At 65.2% G+C, this 25,953-nt stretch overlaps 3 protein-coding genes across 3 annotated transcripts; 2 read left to right on the top strand and 1 right to left on the bottom strand.

The window, feature by feature from the left end:
- Nucleotides 1–605: 605 nt before the first annotated feature.
- SFTPB (surfactant protein B) lies at nt 606–6,530 on the top strand. Its single transcript, XM_062637673.1, has 8 exons — nt 606–663; nt 1,739–1,830; nt 2,676–2,744; nt 3,831–3,956; nt 4,038–4,136; nt 5,849–6,136; nt 6,253–6,360; nt 6,446–6,530. The coding sequence occupies exons 1-8, from the start codon at nt 606–608 to the stop codon at nt 6,479–6,481; spliced, it is 876 nt and encodes a 291-aa protein (XP_062493657.1). The 3' UTR covers nt 6,482–6,530.
- A 319-nt stretch (nt 6,531–6,849) lies between these two features.
- Nucleotides 6,850–17,007, bottom strand: USP39 (ubiquitin specific peptidase 39). The gene is made up of 13 exons (XM_062637679.1): nt 16,716–17,007; nt 16,556–16,625; nt 16,387–16,481; nt 14,993–15,129; nt 14,763–14,915; nt 12,318–12,543; nt 10,595–10,672; nt 10,441–10,508; nt 8,857–9,188; nt 7,305–7,440; nt 7,133–7,219; nt 6,952–7,038; nt 6,850–6,885 (listed from the first exon to the last, which is right to left on the bottom strand). Exons 1-12 carry the CDS (start codon nt 17,002–17,004, stop codon nt 6,991–6,993), a joined length of 1,719 nt encoding a protein of 572 aa, XP_062493663.1. The 5' UTR covers nt 17,005–17,007; the 3' UTR covers nt 6,850–6,885; nt 6,952–6,990.
- An 82-nt stretch (nt 17,008–17,089) lies between these two features.
- CUNH2orf68 (chromosome unknown C2orf68 homolog) lies at nt 17,090–20,203 on the top strand. The gene is made up of 4 exons (XM_062637669.1): nt 17,090–17,272; nt 17,352–17,461; nt 18,405–18,520; nt 20,053–20,203. Exons 1-4 carry the CDS (start codon nt 17,178–17,180, stop codon nt 20,173–20,175), a joined length of 444 nt encoding a protein of 147 aa, XP_062493653.1. The 5' UTR covers nt 17,090–17,177; the 3' UTR covers nt 20,176–20,203.
- Nucleotides 20,204–25,953: the final 5,750 nt, after the last annotated feature.

Raw genomic sequence — 25,953 nt, 5'->3', positions numbered from 1 at the left:
ATAGCCCCGTAGCCCCATAGCTCCATAGCCCCGTAGCGCCATAGCCCCATAGCCCCATAGCCCCATAGCCCCATAGCCCCGTAGCCCCATACCTTCATGTCCCCCTATTCCCAAATCCCCATGTCCCCATACCCTATATCCGCCTATGCCCCTATCCCCATATCCCCAACCCCATGTCCCATATCCCCACATCCCCCCTATCCCCATATCCCTCTATCCCCATGTCCTATATCCCCCTATTCCCATACCCCCACATCCCCCTATCCTCATATCCCTTATCCCAATGTCCCTACATCCCCCTATCCCCATGTCCCATACCCCCATACCCCCCTATCCTCCTATCCCCATATCCCCCCTATTCCCACATACCCACATCCCCCCTATCCCCATATCCCCCTATCCCCATGTCCCCATATCCCTCTATCCCTATGTCACCATATCCCCATATTCCCCCATCCCCACATCCCCCTATCCCCATGTCCCCATACCCCCATATCCCCCTATCCCCCTTATCCTATCCCCATCCCCCCGCCCCCCTCCCCCCCCCCCCCCCCCCGCTGCCCTCCTCCCTATAAGAGGCGGCGGTTCCCGGCTCGGGCACGGCCATGGGGCGAGCACCGGCCCCGGCACCGGCGCTGCTGGCGCTGCTCTGCGCAGCCGCAGGTGGGGGGGGGGGGGTGGGTATGGGGGGGCCCGAGTCTGAGTCCTGTTTGGGGTCTTGGGCTGGGGGGTGTTGGGGGTGTTGGGGGGTGTTGGGGTGTTGGGGTGTTGGGGGTGTTGGGGGTATTGGGGGTATTGGGGTATTGGGGGTATTGGGGGTGTTGGGGGGTATTGGGGGTGTTGGGGTGTTGGGGGTGTTGGGGGTGTTGGGGTGTTGGGGGGTATTGGGGTATTGGGGGTGTTGGGGTGTTGGGGGTGTTGGGGGTGTTGGGGGGTATTGGGGATGTTGGGGGTGTTGGGGGGTATTGGGGTATTGGGGGTATTGGGGTATTGGGGGTATTGGGGGTGTTGGGGGTGTTGGGGGTGTTGGGGTGTTGGGGGTGTTGGGGGGTATTGGGGTATTGGGGGTGTTGGGGTGTTGGGGGTGTTGGGGGTGTTGGGGGGTATTGGGGATATTGGGGGTATTGGGGGGTATTGGGGTATTGGGGGTATTGGGGGTATTGGGGGGTATTGGGGGTATTGGGGGTATTGGGGGTATTGGGGGGTATTGGGGGTATTGGGGGTGTTCGGGGTGTGGGGGGGTATTGGGGGTGTTGGGAGTGTTGGGGTGTTGGGGTATTGGGGTGTTGGGGGTGTTGGGGGTATTGGGGGTGTTGGGGTATTGGGGGTGTTGGGGGTATTGGGGTGTTGGGGGTGTTGGGGGTGTTGGGGTGTTGGGGGGTATGGGGGGTGTTGGGGTGTTGGGGGGTATGGGGGGTGTTGGGGTGTTGGGGGGTATGGGGGGTGTTGGGGTGTTGGGGGGTATGGGGGGTGTTGGGGTGTTGGGGGGTATGGGGGGTGTTGGAGGTGTTGGGGGTATTGGGGGTATTGGGGTATTGGGGGTGTTGGGGGTGTTGGGGGTGTTTGGGGGTATTGGGGGTGTTGGGGGGTGTTGGGGGTGTTGGGGGTTTTGGGGGGTATTGGGGTATTGGGGGTGTTGGGGGTTATTGGGGGTGTTGGGAGGATTGGGGATATTGGGGGTGTTCGGAGGGTGTTGGGGGTGCTGGGGGTCCCGGTGTGGGTCTGACGGTGGCCGCAGGGTTTGGGGTGGTCTATGGGGTGCCCCCCCCAACCCGGTGCCAGACCGGGGACACGGAGCTGAGCTGCCACGACTGGGACCCCCCCGGCACGGTGAGAACCAGGAGCACCCACAGCACCCAAACAGCACCCAAATAGCACCCACAGCACCCAAACAGCACCCAAATAGCACCCACAGCACCCACACAGCACCCAAACAGTGCCCAAACAGCACCCAAACAGCACCCAAACAGCACCCAAATAGCACCCACAGCACCCAAACAGCACCCAAATAGCACCCACAGCACCCAAACAGCACCCAAATAGCACCCACAGCACCCAAACAGCACCCAAACAGCACCCACAGCACCCACACAGCACCCAAACAGTGCCCAAACAGCACCCAAACAGCACCCAAACAGCACCCAAATAGCACCCACAGCACCCAAACAGCACCCACAGCACCCAAATAGCACCCAAACAGCGCCCACAGCACCCAAACAGCACCCAAACAGCACCCACGAGCACCTAGCACAGCACCTGTGTCCCCACGGATTCCCAGGTCCCCATGAACCCATGATCCCCATGACCCCCCTGTGTCCCCCACAGCCCCTGCCCCATGTCCCCAAGCATGGCCCCACACACCATTCTGTCCCCACCTACCCCATATCTCCATGTCCCCGCTCCATGGTCCCACATCCCTGTGTCCCCTATCCCATGTCCCCATATCCCCGCTCCATGGTCCCATATCCCATGTCCCCTATCCCATGTCCCCATGTCCCCATATCCCATATCTCCATGTCCCCATATCCCATATCTCCATGTCCCCTCTCCATGTCCCCTATCCCATGTCCCCACATCCCAACTCCATGTCCCCATGTCCCACGTCCCCTCTCCGTACCCCCCATCCCCATTCCATGTCCCCCGTCCCACGCGCCCCCATCCCGCTCTCCCCACAGGACATGTGTGCCAGCTGCCAGCAGGTCATCGCCCTCCTCATCCGCATGGCCAACGAGTCGGCCACCAAGGTGCCCATGGGGACACGGGGGGGCCATAAGGGTGCCACGGTGCCCATGGTGGTGCCGTGGTGCCCATGGTGGTGCCCATGGCAGTGACCATAGGGGTCCCCATGGTGGTGTCGCAGTGCCCATGGTGGTTCCCATAGTGGTGCCGTGGTGCCCATGGCGGTGCCCATAGGGGTCCCCATGGTGGTGTCGCAGTGCCCATGGTGGTGCCCATGATGGTGTCACAGTGCTCGTAGCGGTGCCCATGGTGGTGCCATGGTGCCCATGGTGTTGTCCATGGTAGCATCACAGTGCCCATGGCAGTGCCATGGTGCCCGTGGTGGTGTGATGGTGCCCACAGCAATGCCCATGGTGGTGCCACAGTGCCCATGACGATGCCCATGGTGGTGTCACGGTGCCCATAGCGGTGCCCATAGTGGTGCCACAGTGCCCATAGTGGTGTCATGGTGCCCATGGTGTTGCCCATGGTAGAGTCACAATGCCCATGGCAGTGCCATGGTGCCCGTGGTGGTGTGATTGTGATGGTGCCCACAGCAGTGCCCATGGTGGTGCCACGGTGCCCATGGCGGTGTCACAGTGCCCATGGCAGTGTCACGGTGCCCATGGCAGTGCCACGGTGCCCATGGCGGTGTCACGGTGCTCATGGCGGTGTCACGGTGCCCATGGCGGTGTCACAGTGCCCATGGCAGTGTCACGGTGCCCATGGTGGTGCCACGGTGCCCATGGCAGTGTCACGGTGCTCATGGCGGTGTCACGGTGCCCATGGTGGTGTCATGGTGCCCATGGCGGTGTCACAGTGCTCATGGCAGTGTCACGGTGCCCATGGCGGTGCCCATGGCGGTGTCACGGTGCCCATGGCGATGTCACGGTGCCCATGGCGGTGTCACGGTGCCCATGGCGATGTCACGGTGCTCATGGCGGTGTCACGGTGCCCATGGCGGTGCCCATGGCGGTGTCACGGTGCCCATGGCGATGTCACGGTGCCCATGGCGTTGTCACGGTGCCCATGGCGATGTCACGGTGCCCATGGCGATGTCACGGTGCTCATGGCGGTGCCCATGGCGGTGACGCTCCGGTGTCGTGGCACAGGCTGCGGTGGAGGGGTTCCTGTGGCACGAGTGCGCGGCGCTGCCGGTACCCGCCATGGTGCCGCCGTGCCAGGAGCTGGTGCACCAGTACTGGAGCCTGCTCCTCACCGACATCGAGGGGCGCCTCGTGAGTGCCACCCATGGGTGCTGCGGGGCAATGGGGACACCTCGGGGTGCGGGGGCTCACTCTGTGCCCCCCCCCCCCCAGAAGCCCTCGGCCGTGTGCGCCCGCCTGGAGCTGTGCCCGGGGCAGGCGGGGGGGGGCCCGGCCCTGGCCCTGCTGGAGCCGCTGCAGAACCGCCCGCAGGTACCGGGGTGGTGTCGGGGGGGTCCGGTGGTACCGGGGGTGTCACGGGGGTGCCGGTGGGTGCTGGTGGGTGCTGGTGGGTGGATGGGTGCTGATGGGTGGGTGCGGGTGTGTGGGTACCGGTGGGTGCTGATGGGTGCCGATGGGTGGTGCAGGTGAGTGGGTACTGGTGGGTGCAGGTGGATGGGTGCCAATGGGTGGGTGCAGGTGGATGGGTGCTGATGGGCGGGTGGGGGTAGATGGGTGCTGATGGGTAGGTGTGGGTGTGTGGGTACTGGTGGGTGCAGGTGTGTGAGTACTGGTGGGAGCGGGTGTGTGGGTACCAGAGGGTGCAGGTGGATGGGTGCTGATGGGTGGGTGCAGATGTGTGGGTACCGATGGGTGCGGGTGGATGGGTGCTGATGGGTGGGTGCAGGTGTGTGGGTACCGGTGGGTGCTGATGGGTGCCGATGGGTGGTGCAGGTGAGTGGGTACTGGTGGGTGCAGGTGGATGGGTGCCAATGGGTGGGTGCAGGTGGGTGGTACCGGTGGGTGCAGGTGGATGGGTGCCAATGGGTGGGTGCAGGTGGATGGGTGCTGATGGGTAGGTGTGGGTGTGTGGGTACCAGTGGGTGCAGGTGGATGGGTGCCGATGGGTGGGTGCAGGTGTGTGGGTACTGATGGGTGCGGGTGTGTGGGTGCCGATGGGTGGGTGCGGGTGCGTGGGTACTGGTGGGTGCGGGTGTGTGGGTGCCGATGGGTGGGTGCGGGTGCGTGGGTACTGGTGGGTGCAGGTGTGTGAGTACTGGTGGGAGCGGGTGTGTGGGTACCGGAGGGTGCAGGTGGATGGGTGCTGATGGGTGGGTGCAGGTGTGTGGGTACCAGTGGGTGCAGGTGGGTACCGGTGGGTGCAGGTGTGGGGGTACTGGTGGGAGCAGGTGTGTGGGTACCGGTGGGTGCAGGTGGATGGGTGGTGATGGGTGGGTGCGGGTGTGTGGTACCGGTGGGTGCCGATGGGTGGGTGCGGGTGGATGGGTGCTGACGGGTGGGCGCGGGTGAGTGGGTACTGGTGGGAGTGGGTGTGTGGGTACCGGAGGGTGCAGGTGGATGGGTGCTGATGGGTGCCGATGAGTGGGTACCGGTGGGTGCAGGTGGATGGGTGGTGATGGGTGGGTGCGGGTGTGTGGGTACCCATGGGTGCCGATGGGTGGGTGCCGATGGGTGCTGGTGTGTGGGTGCTGATGGGTGGGTGCGGGTGGATGAGTGCTGATGGGTGGGTGTGGGTGTGTGGGTGCTGATGGGTGGGTGCGGGTGGATGGGTGCTGATGGGTGGGTGCCGATGGGTGCTGGTGTGTGGGTGCCAATGGGTGGGTGCAGGTGGGTGGGTGCTGATGGGTGGGTGCGGGTGTGTGGGTGCCGATGGGTGCCGATGGGTGGGTGTGGGTGGATGGGTGTTGACGGGTGGGCGCTTGTGTGTGGGTGCCGGTGGGTACTGATGGGTGGGTGCGGGTGGGTGCAGGTGGGTGGGTGCTGACAGGTGGGTGCGGGTGGATGGGTGCTGACGGGTGGGTGCTGGTGTGTGGGTGTGGGTGGGTGCTGACGGGTGGGTGCAGGTGGATGGGTGCCGATGGGTGCCAATGGGTGGGTGCAGGTGGATGGGTGCCAACGGGTGGGTGCGGGTGGGTGGTTGCTGACGGGTGGGTGCTGACGGTTGGGCGCGGGTGCTCCGGCAGGGGGCGCTGCCGGTGCCGCGGTGCTGGCTCTGCCGCTCGCTGGTGGCGCGCCTGGAGGCGGCGGTGCCGCGGGCGCGCGTGGCCGAGGCCGTGTCCGCGCTGTGCCGCGCGCTCCCGCTGGCGGCGGCGGGCGCGTGCCAGTGCCTCGCGCAGCGCTACGCGGCCCTCGCGCTGGAGCGCGCCCTCGCGCGCATGGGGCCCGCGCTGCTCTGCCGCGCGCTGCTCGGCTGCCGCCAGGAGGCGCCGACCCCGCGGGAAACGCGCGCCCCCGTGGCGGGAAGAGACGCGGTGAGCGCGGGAACGCGCGCGCGGGGAGCACGGGGACACCCCGGGGGGGGGGGGGGTGCACCCATGGGGACGGGCCTGACCCCCGTGTCCGCTCCCCCCCCCCCCACCTCCAGCAGGACCTGGTCCCGGTCCCCCCCCTCCTGGAGCTGTCCCCGAAGCCGGGTCCCTGTGTCCTGGGCCCCACTTATTGGTGCTCCAGCCCCACGGCCGCGCAGCGCTGCCAGGTGAGGGGGGGGGGGGGCAAAGGGACGGGGAGGGGAGGGAGTGGGGGGGGTTCTGTGCCCCCCATCACCCCCCTGCTCCCCCCAGGCCCTGCAGCACTGCCAGGAGCACGTCTGGCTCTAGGGGACCCCCGGAGCCCCCCCGGCACCGCAATAAAGCTTCCGCATCGCCCGGCCTCAGTGTCCCCCACGTGTGGGTCTTTGGGGTGACAACGGGGGGCGAGGGCACCTCCCAGAAGCTGCATAAACCACAACCACCCCCCAACCCCCCCAAGCAACCCCAATGAAGAGAAGATGGAAACTGGTTACAAAAATACAGTGGGAGGCATTTAATGGGGGGGGGGGGGAGTCCCCAAGGGGGGTTCTGGATGACCCCAAGGGGGGTTTCTGGGTGTCCCCAGGGGGGTTCTGGGTATCCCAAAGGGGGGGTTCTGGATGACCCCAAAGGGGGTTTTTGGTTTGTCCCCAGGGGGGTTCTGGGTATCCCAAAGGGGGGGTTCTGGATGACCCCAAGGGGGGGTTCTGGGTGTCCCCAGGGGGGTTCTGGGTATCCCAAAGGGGGGGTTCTGGATGACCCCAAGGCGGGGTTCTGAGTGTCCCCAGGTGGTCTTCCTCTGGGTGTCCATAGGGGGCTCAGGCTCCCTGTTGGTTGGTCTCATCCTCCTCGCGCCGCTTCCAGATCTGCAGCAGAGCAGAGGGGGATCAGGTGGGGACGAGGGCTCAGTCAGGGGGTGACACGGCCCCCCAGGACCCCCCCACCCCATAATGGTCCCACCTGGATGTAGGCTTCCGAGAGCGTGATCATCTGGGGCAGGATGTCGGTGACCTGCAGGTCCTGCAGCTCGTACCACTTCCCGGTGCCCTGCATTGGGGGGCACAAACAGGGGGGGTCAGTGGGTGCTAGGGGGCAGTGTCCCGTGTCCCCCCCCGCCCCGGTGGGCACTGACGTGGTGCAGGACGTGGATGCGGTAGGAGCCCTCCGTGGGCTTCCCGTCGTGCACGATGTTGGCGACCAGGTCGTAGGTGGTGTTGGGGTGCGCAGACTGCACCTCCTCCGACAGGTACTCGCGCAGGTCCACGTTCCTGCCCCCGCGCCCCGTCAGTGCCCGCGGCGCCCAGAGGGCACCCAGGGCACCCACAGCGCCCACAACACACACAGCACCCAGAGCACCCGCAGCACTCACAGCACCCACAACACACACAGCACCCAGAGCACCCGCACAGCACCCAGAGCACCCGCACAGCACCCAGAGCACCCGCACAGCGCCCAGAGCACCCGCACAGCGCCCAGGGCACCCACACAGCACCCAGAGCACCCACAGCACCCAGAGCACCCGCACAGCGCCCACAGTGTGCACACAGCACCCAGAGTACCCGCACAGCACCCCCAGTGTGCACACAGCACCCATAGCGCACACAGCGCCCAGAGCGCCCGCTCAGCGCCCAGAGCACCCGCACAGCACCCGTAGTGCGCACACAGCACCCAGAGTACCCGCACAGCACCCCCAGTGTGCACACAGCACCCATAGCGCACACAGCGCCCAGAGCGCCCGCTCAGCGCCCAGAGCACCCGCACAGCACCCGTAGTGCGCACACAGCACCCAGAGTACCCGCACAGCACCCCCAGTGTGCACACAGCACCCATAGCGCACACAGCGCCCAGAGCACCCGCACAGCGCCCAGAGCCCACAGTGCGCACACAGCACCCAGAGCACCCACACAGCGCCCAGAGTGCCCGCACAGCGCCCATAGCGCACCCACAACACACACAGCACCCGCACAGCAGCCAGAGCACCCGCACAGTGCCCATAGCGCACCCAGAGCACCCACACAGCACCCACCGCACACTTTAGATGCTCCCAAGCCCCCTTTAGCTGCTCCCACCCCCCTTGAGATGCTCCCAACCCCACTTAGCCACTCCCAAGCCCCCTTTAGATGCTCCCAAACCCCCTTCAGACACTCCCAAACCCTTTTAGATGCTCCCAAGCCCCTTTAGATGCTCCCAAGCCCCTTTAGATGCTCCCAAACCCTTTTAGATGCTCCCAAACCCCCTTCAGATGCTCCCAAACCCCCTTTAGCCCCTCCCAAACCCCCTTTAGATGCTCCCAAGCCCCCTTTAGATGCTCCCAAGCCCCCTTTAGATGCTCCCAAACCCCCTTTAGACGCCCCAAACCCCCTATAGATGCTCCCAAACCCCCTTTAGCCCCTCCCAAGCCCCCTTCAGATGTTCCCAAGCCCCCTTCAGATGCTCCCAAAACCCTTCAGATGCTCCCAAACCCCTTCAGATGCTCCCAAACCCCCTTCAGACTCTCCCAACCCCCTATAGATGCTCCCAAACCCCCTTTAGACGCTCCAAACCCCCTATAGATGCTCCCAAGCCCCCTTTAGATGCTCCCAAGCCCCCTTCAGATGCTCCCAAACCCCCTTCAGACTCTCCCAACCCCACTTTAGCCCCTCCCAAGCCCCCCTTTAGGCCGCTGCCAAGCCCCCCGGCCTCACGTGATGGGGAAGTTGACGATGGTGGGGTTCTTCTCCACGAAGAAGTTGTTCTTGGTGAAGCGCTTGATGCAGAAGATGAGGTAGGGGGGCAGGCGCGTGAGCTGGAAGCGCTTCAGGAAGTTCTCCTTGTAGGTCTTGTACTCCTTCTCGGTGGCGCCGTTGAACTTGGCCAGGATGCTGAAGAGGGGCACCTGGGGGATGATGAGCTGCTCCTTCTCGTCCTTGTAGAGCGGCGCCGTGGGCAGGTCCAGGGTCAGGTACATGAACGTGGACTCCACCATCAGCTCCTGGTACTCGGCTTTGTGCAGCAGCGCCGCCTTCTCCTCGGCCGGCTGCGGGGTCAGCACCCAGCGTGGGGTCAGTACCCACCATGGGGTCAGCACCCACAATGGGAGAGCACCCACCACGGGGTCAGTACCCACAATGGGAGAGCACCCACCATGGGGTCAGCAGCCAGCGTGGGAGAGCACCCACCAGAGGGTCAGCACCCGGCATGGGGTCAGCACCCACCATGGGAGAGCACCCACAATGGGGTCAGCACCCACCACGGGGTCAGTACCCACAATGGGAGAGCACCCACCATGGGGTCAGCACCCAGTGTGGGAGAGCACCCACCAGAGGGTCAGCACCTGGCGTGGGGTCAGCACCCGCCACGGGGTCAGCACCCGCCACGGGGTCAGCACCCGCCATGGGGTCAGCACCCACCATGGGAGAGCACCCAACATGGGAGAGCACCCAACATGGGAGAGCACCCACCATGGGAGAGCACCCAGCACAGGGTCAGCACCTGCCATGGGAGAGCACCCACCGTGGGGTCAGCACCCGCCATTGGAGAGCACCCACTGTGGGGTCAGCACCCAGCACAGGAGAGCACCCACCACAGGGTCAGCACCCGCCATGGGAGAGCACCCACCAGGGGGTCAGCACCCAGTGTGGGGTCAGCACCTGGCATGGGAGAGCACCCACCCTGGGGTCAGCACCCACCACAGGAGAGCACCCACCATGGGGTCAGCACCCACCATGGGGTCAGCACCCACCATGGGAGAGCACCCACCATGGGAGAGCACCCACCATGGGGTCAGTACCCACCATGGGAGAGCACCCACCATGGGGTCAGTACCCACCATGGGAGAGCACCCACCATGGGGTCAGCACCCACCGTGGGGTCGGCACCCACCATTGGAGAGCACCCGCCGTGGGGCCAGCACCCACCATTGGAGAGCACCCACCACGGGGTCAGCACCCGCCATTGGAGAGCACCCACCATGGGGTCAGCACCCACCATTGGAGAGCACCCACCACGGGGTCAGCACCCGCCATTGGAGAGCACCCACCATGGGGTCAGCACCCACCATTGGAGAGCACCCACCATGGGGTCAGCACCCACCATTGGAGAGCACCCACCATGGGGTCAGCACCCACCATTGGAGAGCACCCACCATGGGGTCAGCACCCACCACGGGAGAGCGCCCATCGTGGGGTCAGCACCCGCCGTGGGGTCAGCACCCACCCTTGGAGAACACCCGGTGTGGGGTCAGCACCCACTACGGGGTCAGCCCCCCCCTGAGCCCCCCATGGCCTCACCAGGTCCGGGTGAGGCAGCTTCTTGGTGAAGATGCGCATGGAGCCCTGGAACACGTCGGTGACGATGGCTGCGGGGACACGGGGGGATGTGGGGACATGAAGGGGACACAGGGGTCCTGAGGGGGCCCAAGGGACCCCATTGCTCTCCACTCACTTTTCTTCTTCCTCTTGGTGCCACCCAGCGCCGAGTGCAGTGCGTTCAGGAACCAGGACAGGAAATCCACCCCATCCCCTGCGCCACCGGGGGATCAGGGTCCACAGCCCAGCACCCCAACCCCACCCCAGTGCCTCCAACCCCAGCCCCATGTCCCCAGCCCCAGCCCAACGCCCCTGACCCCATTCTGATGGCCCCATCCCAACATCCTCATCCCCATCCCAACGTCCCCATCCCAACATCCCCAACCCAACGCCCCCAGCCCCATTCTGATGCCCCCATCCCAACATCCTCATCCCCATCCCAACGTCCCCATCCCAACATCCCCAACCCAACACCCCCAGCCCCATTCTGATGCCCCCATCCCAACATCCTCATCCCCATCCCAGGGTCCCCAACTCCACCCCACCGCCCCCACCCCACCATCCCCAAATCAACACCCTCCAATCCCATCCCAACATCCCCATCCCAGCATCCTCAACCCCATCCCAGTGTCCCCAACACCACCCTAACACCCCCATCCCAACATCCCCAAATCAACACCCCCAACCCCATCCCGACATCCCCATCCCAGGATCCTCAACCCCATCCCAAGGTCCCCAACCCCATCCCAAGGTCCCCAACCCCATCCCAAGGTCCCCAACCCCATCCCAAGGTCCCCATCCCAGGATCTTCAACCCCATCCCAATGTCCCCAACACCATCCCAAGGTCCCCATCCCAGGATCTTCAACCCATCCCAAAGTACCCAGCCCAACATCCCCAACCCCATTTCAACATCCCCAACCCAACGCCCCCAGCTCCATTCTGATGCCCCCATCCCAACATCCTCATCCCGATCCCAGTACCCCCAACTCCATCCCAACACCCCAAAATCAACACCCCCAACCCCATCCCAACATCCCCATCCCAGGATCCCCAACCCCATCCCAAGGTCCCCATCCCAGGATCTTCAACCCATCCCAATGTCCCCATCCCAATGTCCCCAACCCCATTTCAACATCTCCAACCCAACGCCCCCAGCCCCATTCTGATGCCCCCATCCCAACATCCTCATCCCCATCCCAGTGCCCCCAGCTCCATCCCAACATCCCCAACCCAATGCCCCCAACCCCATTCTGATGCCCCCATCCCAACATCCTCATCCCCATCCCAACATCCCCAACCCCATCCCAACATCCCCAACCCAACGCCCGCAACCCCATTCTAATACCCTCATCCCAACCATCCTCATCCCCATCCCCGTGTCCCCAACTCCACCCCAACACCCCCAAATCAACACCCCAACCCCATCCCAACATCCCCATCCTAGGATCCTCAACCCCATCCCAATGTCCCCATCCCAACATCCCCAACCCAATGCCCCCAACCCCATTCTGATGCCCCCATCCCAGCATCCTCAACCCCATCCCAATGTCCCCAACGCCATCCTAACATCCCCAACCCAATGCCCCCAGCCCCATTCTGATGCCCCCATATCCCAACATCCTCATCCCCATCCCAACATCCCCAACTCAATGCCCCCAGCCCCATTCTGACGCCCCCATCCCAGCATCCTCATCCCCATCCCAATGTTGCCAACATCTCCAAGCCAACGCCCCCAACCCCATCCCAATACCCCCATCCCAATACCCCCATCCCAATACCCCCATCCCAATACCCCCATCCCACCATCCTCATCCCCATCCCAGGGTCCCCAACTCCACCCCACCGCGGTGTCCCCACCCTGCTTGGTGATCTGGAAGCTCTTCTTGCTGCACAGCACCACGGCCTGCAGCATCTCGTGGGGCGAGACGTGGGCCTTGAAGTTCCGGGGGTTCCAGAGCTTCCGCATGAGCTCCCCGAAGCGCTGCACCAGCAGGAACATGATGTCCCCGGGCGGGCGCTGGATGCTCCGGTAGTTCTCCTCCTCCAGGAAGTAGTTCCGCAGCGGCGGCACGTTGGATAACGCCTAGGGGAGAGGAGGGATGGAGCCAGCAACCCCAGAGAGGAACGGGGATGGAGCCAGCAACCCCAGAGAGGAACGGGGATGGAGCCAGCAACCCCAGAGAGGAGCCGGGATGGAGCCAGCAACCCCAGAGAGGAGCCAGGATGGAGCCAGCAACCCCATAGAGGAACGGGGATGGAGCCAGCAACCCCAGAGAGGAGCCAGGATGGAGCCACCAACCCCAGAGAGAAATGGGGATGGAGCCAGCAACCCCAGAGAGAAATGGGGATGGAGCCAGCAACCCCAGAGAGAAATGGGGATGGAGCCACCAACCCCATAGAGGAGCCAGGATGGAGCCGGCAACCCCAGAGAGGAGCCGGGATGGAGCCAGCAACCCTAGAGAGGAACGGGGATGGAGCCAGCAACCCCAGAGAGGAACGGGGATGGAGCCAGCAACCCCAGAGAGGAGCCAGGATGGAGCCAGCAACCCCAGAGAGGAATGGGGATGGAGCCAGCAACCCCAGAGAGAAATGGGGATGGAGCCACCAACCCCATAGAGGAGCCAGGATGGAGCCACCAACCCCAGAGAGGAGCGGGGATGGAGCCAGCAACCCCAGAGAGGAACGGGGATGGAGCCAGCAACCCCAGAGAGGAGCCGGGATGGAGCCAGCAACCCCAGAGAGAAATGGGGATGGAGCCAGCAACCCCAGAGAGGAGCCGGGATGGAGCCAGCAACCCCAGAGAGAAATGGGGATGGAGCCAGCAACCCCAGAGAGGAACGGGGATGGAGCCAGCAACCCCAGAGAGGAGCGGGGATGGAGCCAGCAACCCCAGAGAGGAACCGGGATGGAGCCAGCAACCCCAGAGAGGAGCCAGGATGGAGCCAGCAACCCCAGAGAGAAATGGGGATGGAGCCAGCAACCCCAGAGAGGAGCCGGGATGGAGCCACCAACCCCAGAGAGGAGCCGGGATGGAGCCAGCAACCCCAGAGAGGAGCCGGGATGGAGCCACCAACCCCAGAGAGGAGCCGGGATGGAGCCAGCAACCCCAGAGAGGAACGGGGATGGAGGCAGCAACCCCAGAGAGGAGCTGGGATGGAGCCACCAACCCCAGAGAGGAACAGGGATGGAGGCACCAACCCCAGAGAGGAGCCGGGATGGAGCCAGCAACCCCAGAGAGGAGCCAGGATGGAGCCAGCAACCCCAGAGAGAAATGGGGATGGAGCCAGCAACCCCAGAGAGGAGCCGGGATGGAGCCAGCAACCCCAGAGAGGAGCCGGGATGGAGCCAGCAACCCCAGAGAGGAACAGGGATGGAGGCACCAACCCCAGAGAGGAACGGGGATGGAGCCAGCAACCCCAGAGAGGAACAGGGATGGAGGCACCAACCCCAGAGAGGAACGGGGATGGAGCCAGCAACCCCAGAGAGGAGCCGGGATGGAGCCACCAACCCCAGAGAGGAGCCGGGATGGAGCCAGCAACCCCAGAGAGGAGCCGGGATGGAGCCAGCAACCCCAGAGAGGAGCCGGGATGGAGCCACCAACCCCAGAGAGGAGCCGGGATGGAGCCAGCAACCCCAGAGAGGAACGGGGATGGAGGCAGCAACCCCAGAGAGGGATCAGGATGGAGCCACCAACCCCACAGAGGATCCAGGATGGATCGACCAGCCCCACAGAGGAGCCGGGATGGATCGCCCAGCCCCACAGAGGAGCTGGGATGGATCGCCCAGCCCCACAGAGGAGCCGGGATGGATCGACCAGCCCCACAGAGGAGCTGGGATGGATCGACCAGCCCCACAGAGGATCCAGGATGGATCGACCAGCCCCACAGAGGATCCAGGATGGATCGACCAGCCCCACAGAGGAGCCGGGATGGAGCCACCAGCCCCACAGAGGAGCGGGATGGATCGACCAGCCCCACAGAAGAGCCGGGATGGATCGACCAGCCCCACAGAGGAGCCGGGATGGAGCCACCAGCCCCACAGAGGAGCCGGGATGGAGCCACCAGCCCCACAGAGGAGCCGGGATGGAGCCACCAGCCCCACAGAGGAGCCGGGATGGAGCCACCAGCCCCACAGAGGAGCCAGGATGGATCGACCAGCCCCACAGAGGAGCCGGGATGGATCGACCAGCCCCACAGAGGAGCCGGGATGGATCGACCAGCCCCACAGAGGAGCTGGGATGGATCGACCAGCCCCACAGCAGGTCCTGGGGGCAGTTTTGGGGGGTGTGTGTGTGTGTCTCACCTGCAGGACAGCGTTGGCGTAGTCATTGGCCTTGATGTTGTTGAGCCCCACGATGCCCGGCAGGTACGTGGTGCCGTCGTAGGCGCGGGAGAGCTTGGCCTGCTTGTCCAGGCTGGCGATGTGCTGGGCGGTGAAGGTGGGCTTGAGCACGTACTGCGGGGGGAAGCGGGCGTCAGGACCGGAGGGGATACGGCGCTGAGCCCCGCTGTGCCCCCCCCGGGCCCTGGCACCGTGATGTCCTCCAGCGAGGAGTCCAGGATCTCGTAGTTGTCGGGCAGGCAGTAGAACTTGAGCGTGTGGAGGTTGAGGAACACGTGGTGGCTCAGCTGCACGCTGTGGATGTAGGCGTGAGAGCGCAGCCCCCGGCCTGCGGGGACACCGGCATCGGGACATGGAGGAGGGGGGCACGGGGACACAACACCGGTATCTGCCCACCCTGAGGGTCCCTGCAGTGCCCCACGTGTGGCCTGGGCAGCTCCTTGGGGCGTGGGGGTTCCCCATGTCTCATGTGGGCAGCAGCACAGCCCATGGGGGTCCCCTGTGCCCCCACCCAAGTAACCCAGCCCATGAGGGTCCCCTGTGCCCCCCCAGCCCATGGGAGTCCCCTGTGCCCCCACCCAAGTAACCCAGCCCATAGGGGTCCCCTGTGCCCCCCCAGAGCACTTCCACCCATGGGGGTCCCCTCTCCCCCCCCGAGCACCCCAGCCCATGAGGGTCCCCTGTGCCCCCACCCAAGTAACCCAGCCCATGGGGGTCCCCTGTGCCCCCCCGAGCACCCCAGCCCATGGGGGTCCCCTGTGCCCCCACCCAAGTAACCCAGCCTATAGGGGTCCCTTGTGCCCCCCCTGAGCACTTCAGCCCATAGGGGTCCCCTTTGGTCCCCCATGAATACCCCAGCCCATAGGGGTTCCCTGTGCCCCCCTACCCTATGAGGGGTCCTCTGTATCCCCCTGAGCACCCCAGCCCACGGGGGTCCCCTGTGCCCCCCTGAGCACCCCAGCCCATAGGGGTCCCCTGTGCCCCCCTACCCTATAAGGGGTCCCCTGTATCCCCCTGAGCACTCCAGCCCATGGGGGTCCCCTGTGCCCCCCCTGAGCACCCCAGCCTATAGGGGTCCCCTGTGACCCCCCACCCCATGGGGGTCCCCTTTGCTCCCCCCAGAGCACCCCCACCCATAGGGGTCCCCTGTGCCCCCCCGAGCACCCCACCCCATGGGGGTGCCCTTTGCTCCCCCCTGAACACTGCAGTCCATGAGGGTGCCTTATGCCCCCCTGAGCACCCCTACCCATGGGTGTCCCCTGTGCCCCCCCAGCCCATAGGGGTCCCCTGTGCCCCCCCGAGCACCCCACCCCATGGGGGTGCGCTTTGTTCCCCCCCCAAGCACCCCTGCCCATGGGTGCCCCCCTGAACCCCCCACCCCATGGGTGTCTCCCCATGTCCCCCCCATTCCCTGTGCCCCCCCACTCCTGCTACCCTCCCATCCCCATGCCCCCTGCCCGGTGTCCCACCCCCCCCCCATGCCCCCCCATCCCCAGCACCCCCCATCCTCACGCCATTGCCTCTCCTCTCCCGTTCCCGGTGCCCCCCCATTCCCCGTGCTTCCCACTCCCGCTGCCCCGCTCACCCTGGAAGTACTTCCCGCACACGAGGCACGCGTACACGTTGATGTGGGACAGGGAGATGGAGCAGAGCTTCTCGAAGTCAAAGTCCAGCACGCTCCTGGGGGGGGAACGAGCTCAATGGGGGGGGGCACACACCGGGGGGGGGGGCACCCCAAAACCCCCCCCGCTCACTTATTGATGGTGTCCAGGTAGGGGCAGTGCCGGCTGCGCTGGTCCTCGGGGTCGAAGCGGCCATAGCGCACTGCGGGGAACGAAGGGAAGGGGCTTAACGGGACGGCAGCGCCACCGGGGGACGGCGGGGCCCGGGCCCGGGCCCGCTCCCGCTCCGCACCCGTGGGCTCCGGCTCGGGCTCGGAGTCTCCGTCGGGCTCCCGCTCCCGCTTGCCCCGCGCTAGGCCGCTGGCACCGGGCCCCGCTTCCCGCTTGGGCCGGGCGGGATCCGAGGGGAGGTCGAGGCCCGGTTCCGCCGCCTCCCGCCGGCCGCGCTCCCGCTCCGCATCCCGCCGGCTCCGGCCCCGCTCCGCGTCCGCGTCCCGGCGGCTCCGGGAGGAACCGGAACCGGAGCCGGAGCCGGAACCGGAGCCCGGGCCCCGCCGCTCCCGCTTCCCTCGGCTCGACATGGCGGCGGCAGTGCTACTGCGCATGCGCTTCCGCCCCACCGGGCTGCGCGGCGGCGGCACCACGGCGCATGCGCGCTTCCCGTCCCCGTCGCTGTTAAAGGGCCCGCGCCCCGGTACCGGGCGGGCTCTTAAAGGGGCCGCGTCCCGCTCCCGCCGCCCCGGGCCCGGTGGCGATGGAGGCGGCCGCGGGTTGGCGCTACCGGCCGGGGGGGCGGCTCGACATGAGCCACGGCTTCGTGCGGCACATCCGCCGCAACCAGCTCGCCAGGTACCGGCACCCCCCCCCCGCGGTCCCGGTGCCCCCCAGCTCCGTGGCGGGTGTCGCGATATCGCGTGGGTCACGACAGGGACGCGTACGAGAGGGCGCTGAGGCAGGCGCGGGGCCGTGCCCGGCTCCCGGTGACCCCCCCCCGGCCCCGCCGGCCCGACCAGCCCGTGTACAGGCCCCGGCGGAGCGGTGAGAGCGGATGGGGGGGGCAGTGGGGAGGGGGGGCAGCAAGGGGGGATGGGGATGGGGGGGGCACCAATGGGGGGGATGGGAGCACCCATGGGGGGTACCCATGGGGGATGGGGATGGGGGGGCACCCCTGGGGGGCACCAATGGGGGGGATGGGGGCACCCATGGGGGGATGGGGGCACCCATGGGGGGATGGGGATGGGGGGGCACCAATGGGGGGATGGGGGAGGCACAAATGGGGGGGATGGGGGAGCCCCAGTAGAGGGGCTGGGGGGGCACTCATGGGGGATGGGGGGGCACCCATGGGGCAATGGGGGAGGTGCAAATGGGGGACATGGGGGCACCCATGGGGGGATGGGGATGAGGGAGGCACCAATGGGGGGAGGGGGGGCACTAATGGGGGATGGGAGCACCCATGGGGGGCACCCATGGGGGGATGGGGGGGGGGCACCAATGGTGGGGATGGGGCACCCATGAAGGGATGGGGGGGCACTAATGGGGGGGGGGATGGGAGCAGCCATGGGGGGTACCCATGGGGGATGGGGATGGGGGGGCACCAATGGGGGGCTGGGGGAATGGGGGGCACCCATGGGGGATGGGGGGGCACCCATGGGGCGATGGGGGAGGCGCAAATGGGGGGCATGGGGGCACCTATGGGGGATGGGGATGGGAGAGGCACCCGTGGGGAATGGGGGAGGCACCAATAGGGGGGATGGGGATGGGGATGAGGGAGGCACCAATGGGGGGAGGGGGGCACCAATGGGGGGGATGGGGGCACCCATGGAGGGCACCCATGGGGGATGGGGGGGCACCAGTGGGGGGATGGGGGAGGCACAAATGGGGGGCATGGGGGCACCCATGGGGGGATGGGGATGGGGGCACCCATGGGATCAATGCCCCGTCCCCCGTCCCCGGGTTGGTGCTGAGGCCGGGGGTGCCGCAGGGGGTCCCGGGGGTGACTCCAGCCCAGGGCCCCCCCCCGACCCCCGCGGGCCGCGGCTTTTCTGCCTTGAGTACGAGGGGGACGACGGCAGCGTCACCAGCGTCATCGTGCACCAGGTGGGGCCCGGGCACCCATGGGTGCGGGGGGGGGTGCTGTGTGCAAGGGGGTGTAGGATCGGGGGGGGTGCTGCAATGGGGTACCCAGTGTGGGGGGTGTCTGTGGGGCAGGGGGACTGTGTGGGGCACAATGGGTGCTGGGTGCCCTGGGATGGGTGCTCTGGGTCACAGTGGGTGCAGTGGGGTTTAGTGGGTGCTGTGGGTCACAGTGGGTGTTATGAGTGACGGTGTGTACTGTGGGGTGCTGTGGGTTACAATGGGTTCTGTGGGGTGCTATGGGCCACAGTGGGTGCTGTGGGGCTCATTGGGTGCTGGGGGTCTCATTGGGTGCTGGGGGTCTCATTGGGTGCTATGGGACACTGTGGGTTTCTATGGGTCTCACTGGGTGCTGTGGGTCTCATTGGGTGCTGTGGGTCTCACTGGGTGCTCTGGGTCCCATTGGGTGCTGTGGGGCTCACTGGGTGCTGTGGGTCCCATTGGGTGCTGTGGGTCCCATTGGGTGCTGTGGGTCCCATTGGGTGCTGTGGGTCTCAGTGGGTGCTGTGGGTCTCAGTGGGTGCTGTGGGTCCCATTGGGTGCTATGGGTCTCAGTGGGTGCTGTGGGTCCCATTGGGTGCTGTGGGTCCCATTGGGTGCTGTGGGTCCCATTGGGTGCTATGGGTCTCAGTGGGTGCTGTGGGGCTCATTGGGTGCTGTGGGTCTCAGTGGGTGCTGTGGGTCCCATTGGGTGCTATGGGTCCCATTGGGTGCTGTGGGTCCCATTGGGTGCTGTGGGTCCCATTGGGTGCTGTGGGTCTCAGTGGGTGCTGTGGGTCCCATTGGGTGCTGTGGGTCTCATTGGGTGCTGTGGGTCCCATTGGGTGCTGTGGGTCCCAGTGGGTGCTGTGGGTCTCAGTGGGTGCTGTGGGTCCCATTGGGTGCTCTGGGGCTCAGTGGGTGCTGTGGGTCCCATTGGGTGCTGTGGGTCCCATTGGGTGCTGTGGGTCCCATTGGGTGCTGTGGGTCTCAGTGGGTGCTGTGGGTCCCATTGGGTGCTGTGGGTCTCATTGGGTGCTGTGGGTCCCATTGGGTGCTGTGGGTCTCAGTGGGTGCTGTGGGTCCCAGTGGGTGCTGTGGGTCTCAGTGGGTGCTGTGGGTCCCATTGGGTGCTCTGGGTCTCAGTGGGTGCTGTGGGTCTCAGTGGGTGCTGTGGGTCCCAGTGGGTGCTGTGGGTCTCAGTGGGTGCTGTGGGTCCCAGTGGGTGCTGTGGGTCTCAGTGGGTGCTGTGGGTCCCAGTGGGTGCTGTGGGTCTCAGTGGGTGCTGTGGGTCTCAGTGGGTGCTGTGGGTCTCATTGGGTGCTGTGGGTCCCATTGGGTGCTGTGGGTCTCAGTGGGTGCTGTGGGTCCCATTGGGTGCTCTGGCTCTCAGTGGGTGCTGTGGGTCCCATTGGGTGCTCTGGGGCTCAGTGGGTGCTGTGGGTCCCATTGGGTGCTGTGGGTCCCAGTGGGTGCTGTGGGGCTCAGTGGGTGCTGTGGGGCTCTCTGTGTCCCAGGGGGACAGTGCAGAGGACGTCACTCAACGCGTCTGCGCCCGGAGCCCCCTGGAGCCCCCCCTGCGCCGGGCCCTGTGCCAGCGGGTGCAGGCCGAGCTCCGGCAGCGCCGCGGAACCGGCTGAGCCCCGGCCCCACACCGCGCCAATAAAGGTCCTGCGAGCTCCGGGGGTGCATTGGGTGCTATGGGGCTGGGGGGGGTCCCTGGGGGCCTTGGGTATTGGAGGGGGGGTAGTTGTCGTTGTGGGGTCCCCCCCAAGCAGACCCCATTGATGTTACTGCAGCCCCCCCAAGCAGCCCCCATTGATGTTACTGCAGCCCCCATTGATGTTACTGCAGGGTCTCCGGTAGGGTGCCCCCCCTCGGCTCTCACTGCCGGGTCCCGGGGCCGCTCCGCTGCGCTCACCGGGGGGCTCCGCGGGTGCCGGTGGTGCCCGGTACCGGGGCCGGGTCCCGCCGCAGCCCCAGCGCCAGGAGCGGGACCGGGAGGAGCCCGAGCCCGGCCCAGGCCGCCCATGGCCCCGGGAGCGCTGCGGGAGGGCGGCGCCGTCTGCGGGGGGGGGAACGGAGCGGCTGTGGCCGGGGACAGAGCGAGCAACCCCCCATTGCTCCGTGCCCCCGTGTGCCCCCAGTGCCTGTGCCCCATGGTGTCCCCATGTCCCACAGTGCCCCCATGTCCCACAGTGCCCCATGGTGCCCCACAGTGCCCCCAGTGCCTGTGCCCCATGGTACCCCCATGTCCCACAGTGCCCCCATGTCCCACAGTGCCCCCATGTCCCACAGTGCCCCCATGTCCCATAGTGTCCCCATAGTGTCCCCACAGTGCCCCCAGTGCCTGTGCCCCATGGTGCCCCCATGTCCCACAGTGTCCCCATAGTGCCCCCATGTCCCACAGTGCCCCATGGTGTCCCCAGTGCCTGTGCCCCATGGTGCCCCCATGTCCCACAGTGTCCCCATAGTGCCCCATAGTGCCCCCAGTGCCTGTGCCCCATGGTGCCCCCATGTCCCACAGTGCCCCCATGTCCCATAGTGTCCCCATAGTGTCCCCACGGTGCCCCCAGTCCCTGTGCCCCCATGGTGCCCCCATGTCCCACAGTGCCTCCATGTCCCCCAGTGCCCCATGGTGCCCCCATGTCCCACAGTGTCCCCATGGTGCCCCCATGTCCCACAGTGCCTCCATGTCCCACAGTGTCCCCATGGTGCCCCCATGTCCCACAGTGCCCCATGGTGCCCCCATGTCCCACAGTGTCCCCATGGTGCCCCCATGTCCCACAGTGTCCCCATGGTGCCCCCATGTCCCACAGTGCCCCATGGTGCCCCCATGTCCCACAGTGCCCCACAGTGCCCCCATGTCCCACAGTGCCCCCATGTCCCACAGTGCCCCATGGTGCCCCCATGTCCCACAGTGCCCCCCAGTCCCTCTGTCCCCATGGTGCCCCCATGTCCCACAGTGCCCCCATGTCCCACAGTGCCCCATGGTGCCCCCATGTCCCACAGTGCCCCCATGTCCCACAGTGCCCCATGATGCCCCCATGTCCCACAGTGCCCCCATGTCCCACAGTGCCCCCATGTCCCACAGTGCCCCATGGTGCCCCATGTCCCACAGTGCCCCCATGTCCCACAGTGCCCCCATGTCCCACAGTGCCCCATGGTGCCCCATGTCCCACAGTGCCCCCATGTCCCCCAGTGCCCCATGGTGCCCCCATGTCCCACAGTGCCCCCATGTCCCCCAGTGCCCCATGGTGCCCCCATGTCCCCCAGTGCCCCATGGTGCCCCATGTCCCACAGTGCCCCATGTCCCCCCATGGCCGCAGCTCTGTGCCCGCGTGTCGAGGTCCCGCAGCTCCCGTCCCGCTCCGTTCTGCTGCAGCAGCCCCGCCACCGCCTCAGCCCCGGCACGGGGACACCGTGGGGACGTTTGGGATGGGGGGAGCAGGGGGGGCTGCAGAGACACAGGGGACTGGGGGGACATTGGGGACATTGGGGACATTGAGTATAGGGGGACATTGGGGACTGTGGGGACTATGGGGACATTGGGGACATTGAGTATAGGGGGACATTGGGGACATGGGGACATTGGGGACTATGGGGACATTGAGTATAGGGGGACATTGGGGACATGGGGACATTGGGGACTATGGGGACATTGAGTATAGGGGGACATTGGGGACATGGGGACATTGGGGACTATGGGGACATTGGGGACATTGAGTATAGGGGGACATTGGGGACTATGGGGACATTGAGTATAGGGGGACATTGGGGACTGGGGACATTGAGTATAGGGGGACATTGGGGACTATGGGGACATTGAGTATAGGGGGACATTGGGGACATTTGGGACATTGAGTATAGGGGGACATTGGGGACTGTGGGGACATTGAGTATAGGGGAGCCATTGGGGACGGTGGAGGCATTAGGGATAGGAGGAACACTGGGGACTATGGAGACATTGGGGACTATGGGGACATTGGGGACTATGGGGACATGAGGGATCCAGGGACATGGGGGTCATCAGGACTTTGGAGACCCAGGGACCACGGGCAAGTGGAACATGGGGACATTTGGGACGTGGGGACCATGGGGACCTTGGATCTGTGGGGGATCTGGGACTATGGGGACTATGAGAACACAGGGGACATGGGACCATGGGGACATTGGGACCATGTGGACTGCAGGAAAGGGGCACAGGGGAGAACAGGGCCTATGGGGTCATCAGGACATTGGGGACACTGGGGAACAGGGACTCTGCAGACATGGGGACATCACAGGGACACCGGGACCCCAGAGAAGGGCACGGTGGGGAAGCGGGTACCATGAGGAGGGGACACGTGGGGACAAAGAGAACTTGGGGATACAGGGCCATGGGGATAACACAGGGACATGGGGACCATGGACACAAAGGGATCAGGGGGACACAGGGGCTATGGGGACATCATAGGGGCTATGGGGACATCACAGGGACATGGGGACGTGAGGATCATGGGGTAGGGGCACATGGGGACAGCATGAGAGGATGTTGGGAGCATAGGAACATGGGGACACGGGGACTATGGGGACCACAGGCACATAGGGATCATGGGGACGGGGACTATGGGGACCACAGGCACATAGGGATGGATCATGGGGACGTGGGGACAATGGGGACCACAGGCACATAGGGATGGATCATGGGGACGTGGGGACAATGGGGACCACAGGCACATAGGGATGGATCATGGGGACGTGGGGACAATGGGGACCACAGGCACATAGGGATGGATCATGGGGACACGGGGACAATGGGGACCACAGGCACATAGGGATCATGGGGACACAGGGACAATGGGGACCACAGGCACATAGGGATGGATCATGGGGACACGGGGACTATGGGGACCACAGGCACATAGGGATGGATCATGGGGACACGGGGACTATGGGGACCACAGGCACATAGGGATGGATCATGGGGACACGGGGACAATGGGGACCACAGGCACATGGGGATGGATCATGGGGACACAGGGACTATGGGGACCACAGGCACATAGGGATGGATCATGGGGACACAGGGACAATGGGGACCACAGGCACATAGGGATGGATCATGGGGACACGGGGACTATGGGGACCACAGGCACATAGGGATGGATCATGGGGACACGGGGACTATGGGGACCACAGGCACATAGGGATCATGGGGACACGGGGACTATGGGGACCACAGGCACATGGGGATGGATCATGGGGACATGGGGACTATGGGGACCACAGGCACATAGGGATGGATCATGGGGACACGGGGACAATGGGGACCACAGGCACATAGGGATGGATCATGGGGACACGGGGACAATGGGGACCACGGGCACATAGGGATGGATCATGGGGACGTGGGGACAATGGAGACCACAGGCACATGGGGATGGATCATGGGGACACGGGGACAATGGGGACCACAGGCACATGGGGATGGATCATGGGGACACGGGGACTATGGGGACCACAGGCACATAGGGATCGTGGGGACACAGGGACTATGGGGACCACAGGCACATAGGGATCATGGGGACACAGGGACAATGGGGACCACAGGCACATAGGGATGGATCATGGGGACACGGGGACTATGGGGACCATGGGGAAGGGGCGCACGGGGCTATGCAGCAGGGACCATGGGGACATCCCGGGGGCACTGGGAATACGGGGACACGTGAACCATGGGGCACGGCGCGGGGGGGACACCGGGGGTCCCCGATGGGTCCTGGTCCCGTCCCCGTCCCCGTCCCCCCCCCGGGAAGCGGCGCCGGTGCCGGTGCCCGCTCGGTGCCGGTCCCGTCCCGTCCCGTCCAGCCCCCGGTGCGGTGCGGGAGGGTCCGGGACCACCGCCCCCCCCCGGACACGGAGCGTGACCCCTATGCGGCCCCCCCCGTGTCCCCAGCCCCCGACGAGGACCCCCCCCCCCCCTCCCCGCCCCTTGTCCCCTCCCTGGGACCCCGTGTCCGTGACCCCCCCCCGGTGACACCGGTACCAGCGACACCGCCGCACTGCGCCCTTTGTCCCCGGTGCCACGCACCGGGATGGGCCCGCCCCTCCGCACCGCCCCCCTGCCCCGTGCCCCCCCCGTGTGTCCTGATACGATCCCATCCGTGTCCTCCCCGTGTCCCCTTCATTGTCCCCCATGTCCCCATCCATGTCCTCCACATGTCCCTTTCATTGTCCCCCCATGTCCCCATCCATGTCCTCCCCATCATGCCCATGTCCCCACATGCATCCTCCCGTGTCCCTCCCGTGTCCCCATCCGTGTCCCCATCCACGTCCCCACATGCACAGGTGCTGGTCATTGGTGCCCCGGGGGTGTCTGCAGGTGGGGATGGTGCTGGTGGCCACGAGGATGGTGACGATGGTGACAATGGTGACAATGGTGACAATGGTGAGAGTGGTGACGATGGTGACAATGGTGACAATGGTGACAGTGGTGACAATGGTGACAATGGTGACAGTGGTGACAATGGTGACAGTGGTGACGATGGTGACGATGGTGACGATGGTGACAGTGGTGACAATGGTGACAATGGTGAGAGTGGTGACAATGGTGACAATGGTGACAGTGGTGACGATGGTGACAGTGGTGACAATGGTGACGATGGTGAAAGTGGTGACAATGGTGACAGTGGTGACAATGGTGACAGTGGTGACAATGGTGACGATGGTGACAATGGTGACGATGGTGACAATGGTGAGAGTGGTGACAATGGTGACAATGGTGAGAGTGGTGACAATGGTGACAATGGTGACAATGGTGAGAGTGGTGACAATGGTGACAGTGGTGACAATGGTGACGATGGTGACAATGGTGACAATGGTGACAGTGGTGACAATGGTGACAATGGTGACAATGGTGACAATGGTGACAATGGTGATGATGGTGACAATAGTGACAATGGTGATGATGGTGACAATGAGGACAATGGTGACAATGGTGAGAGTGGTGACAATGGTGACAGTGGTGACGATGGTGACGATGGTGACAATGGTGACGATGGTGACAGTGGTGACAATGGTGACAATGGTGAGAGTGGTGACAATGGTGACAATGGTGACGATGGTGACAATGGTGACAATGGTGACAGTGGTGACAATGGTGACAATGGTGATGATGGTGACAATAGTGACAATGGTGATGATGGTGACAATGAGGACAATGGTGACAATGGTGACAATGGTGATGATGGCACCCGTGAGGCTGAGCCCGAGGAGCAGCTTCGTGATGTGCCACCGAAACCGGTGGTGAGCCCTGTGCCATGGTCCTGAGGTGCTGCGACTGCGGGGATGGTGGCACCAGGGGGTCACCATTGCCATCATGGGGACACCATTGCCACCATGGGGACATCATTGCCACCATGGGGACACCATTGCCA

This window comes from Pezoporus occidentalis, unplaced genomic scaffold, assembly GCF_034315485.1.
Source record: "Pezoporus occidentalis ecotype Australia unplaced genomic scaffold, CSIRO_AGI_Poc_V1 ctg532, whole genome shotgun sequence".
In the NCBI taxonomy this organism is placed as follows: domain Eukaryota; kingdom Metazoa; phylum Chordata; class Aves; order Psittaciformes; family Psittacidae; genus Pezoporus; species Pezoporus occidentalis.
This window is presented reverse-complemented; position numbering and strand designations above follow the sequence as displayed.

Coding starts and splice junctions, on each gene's coding strand:
- SFTPB (XM_062637673.1), top strand. CDS start 606: ATGGGGCGAGCACCGGCCCCGGCACCGGCGCTGCTGGCGCTGCTCTGC. Junction 664..1,738: donor GCTGCTCTGCGCAGCCGCAG/GTGGGGGGGGGG, acceptor CGGTGGCCGCAG/GGTTTGGGGTGGTCTATGGG. Junction 1,831..2,675: donor ACTGGGACCCCCCCGGCACG/GTGAGAACCAGG, acceptor CTCTCCCCACAG/GACATGTGTGCCAGCTGCCA.
- CUNH2orf68 (XM_062637669.1), top strand. CDS start 17,178: ATGGAGGCGGCCGCGGGTTGGCGCTACCGGCCGGGGGGGCGGCTCGAC. Junction 17,273..17,351: donor CGCCGCAACCAGCTCGCCAG/GTACCGGCACCC, acceptor GGGTCACGACAG/GGACGCGTACGAGAGGGCGC. Junction 18,521..20,052: donor CCAGCGTCATCGTGCACCAG/GTGGGGCCCGGG, acceptor TCTGTGTCCCAG/GGGGACAGTGCAGAGGACGT.
- USP39 (XM_062637679.1), bottom strand. CDS start 17,004: ATGTCGAGCCGAGGGAAGCGGGAGCGGCGGGGCCCGGGCTCCGGTTCC. Junction 12,544..14,762: donor ACGCCAACGCTGTCCTGCAG/GTGAGACACACA, acceptor CCTCTCCCCTAG/GCGTTATCCAACGTGCCGCC. Junction 7,441..8,856: donor ATCGTCAACTTCCCCATCAC/GTGAGGCCGGGG, acceptor GCGCGGGGGCAG/GAACGTGGACCTGCGCGAGT.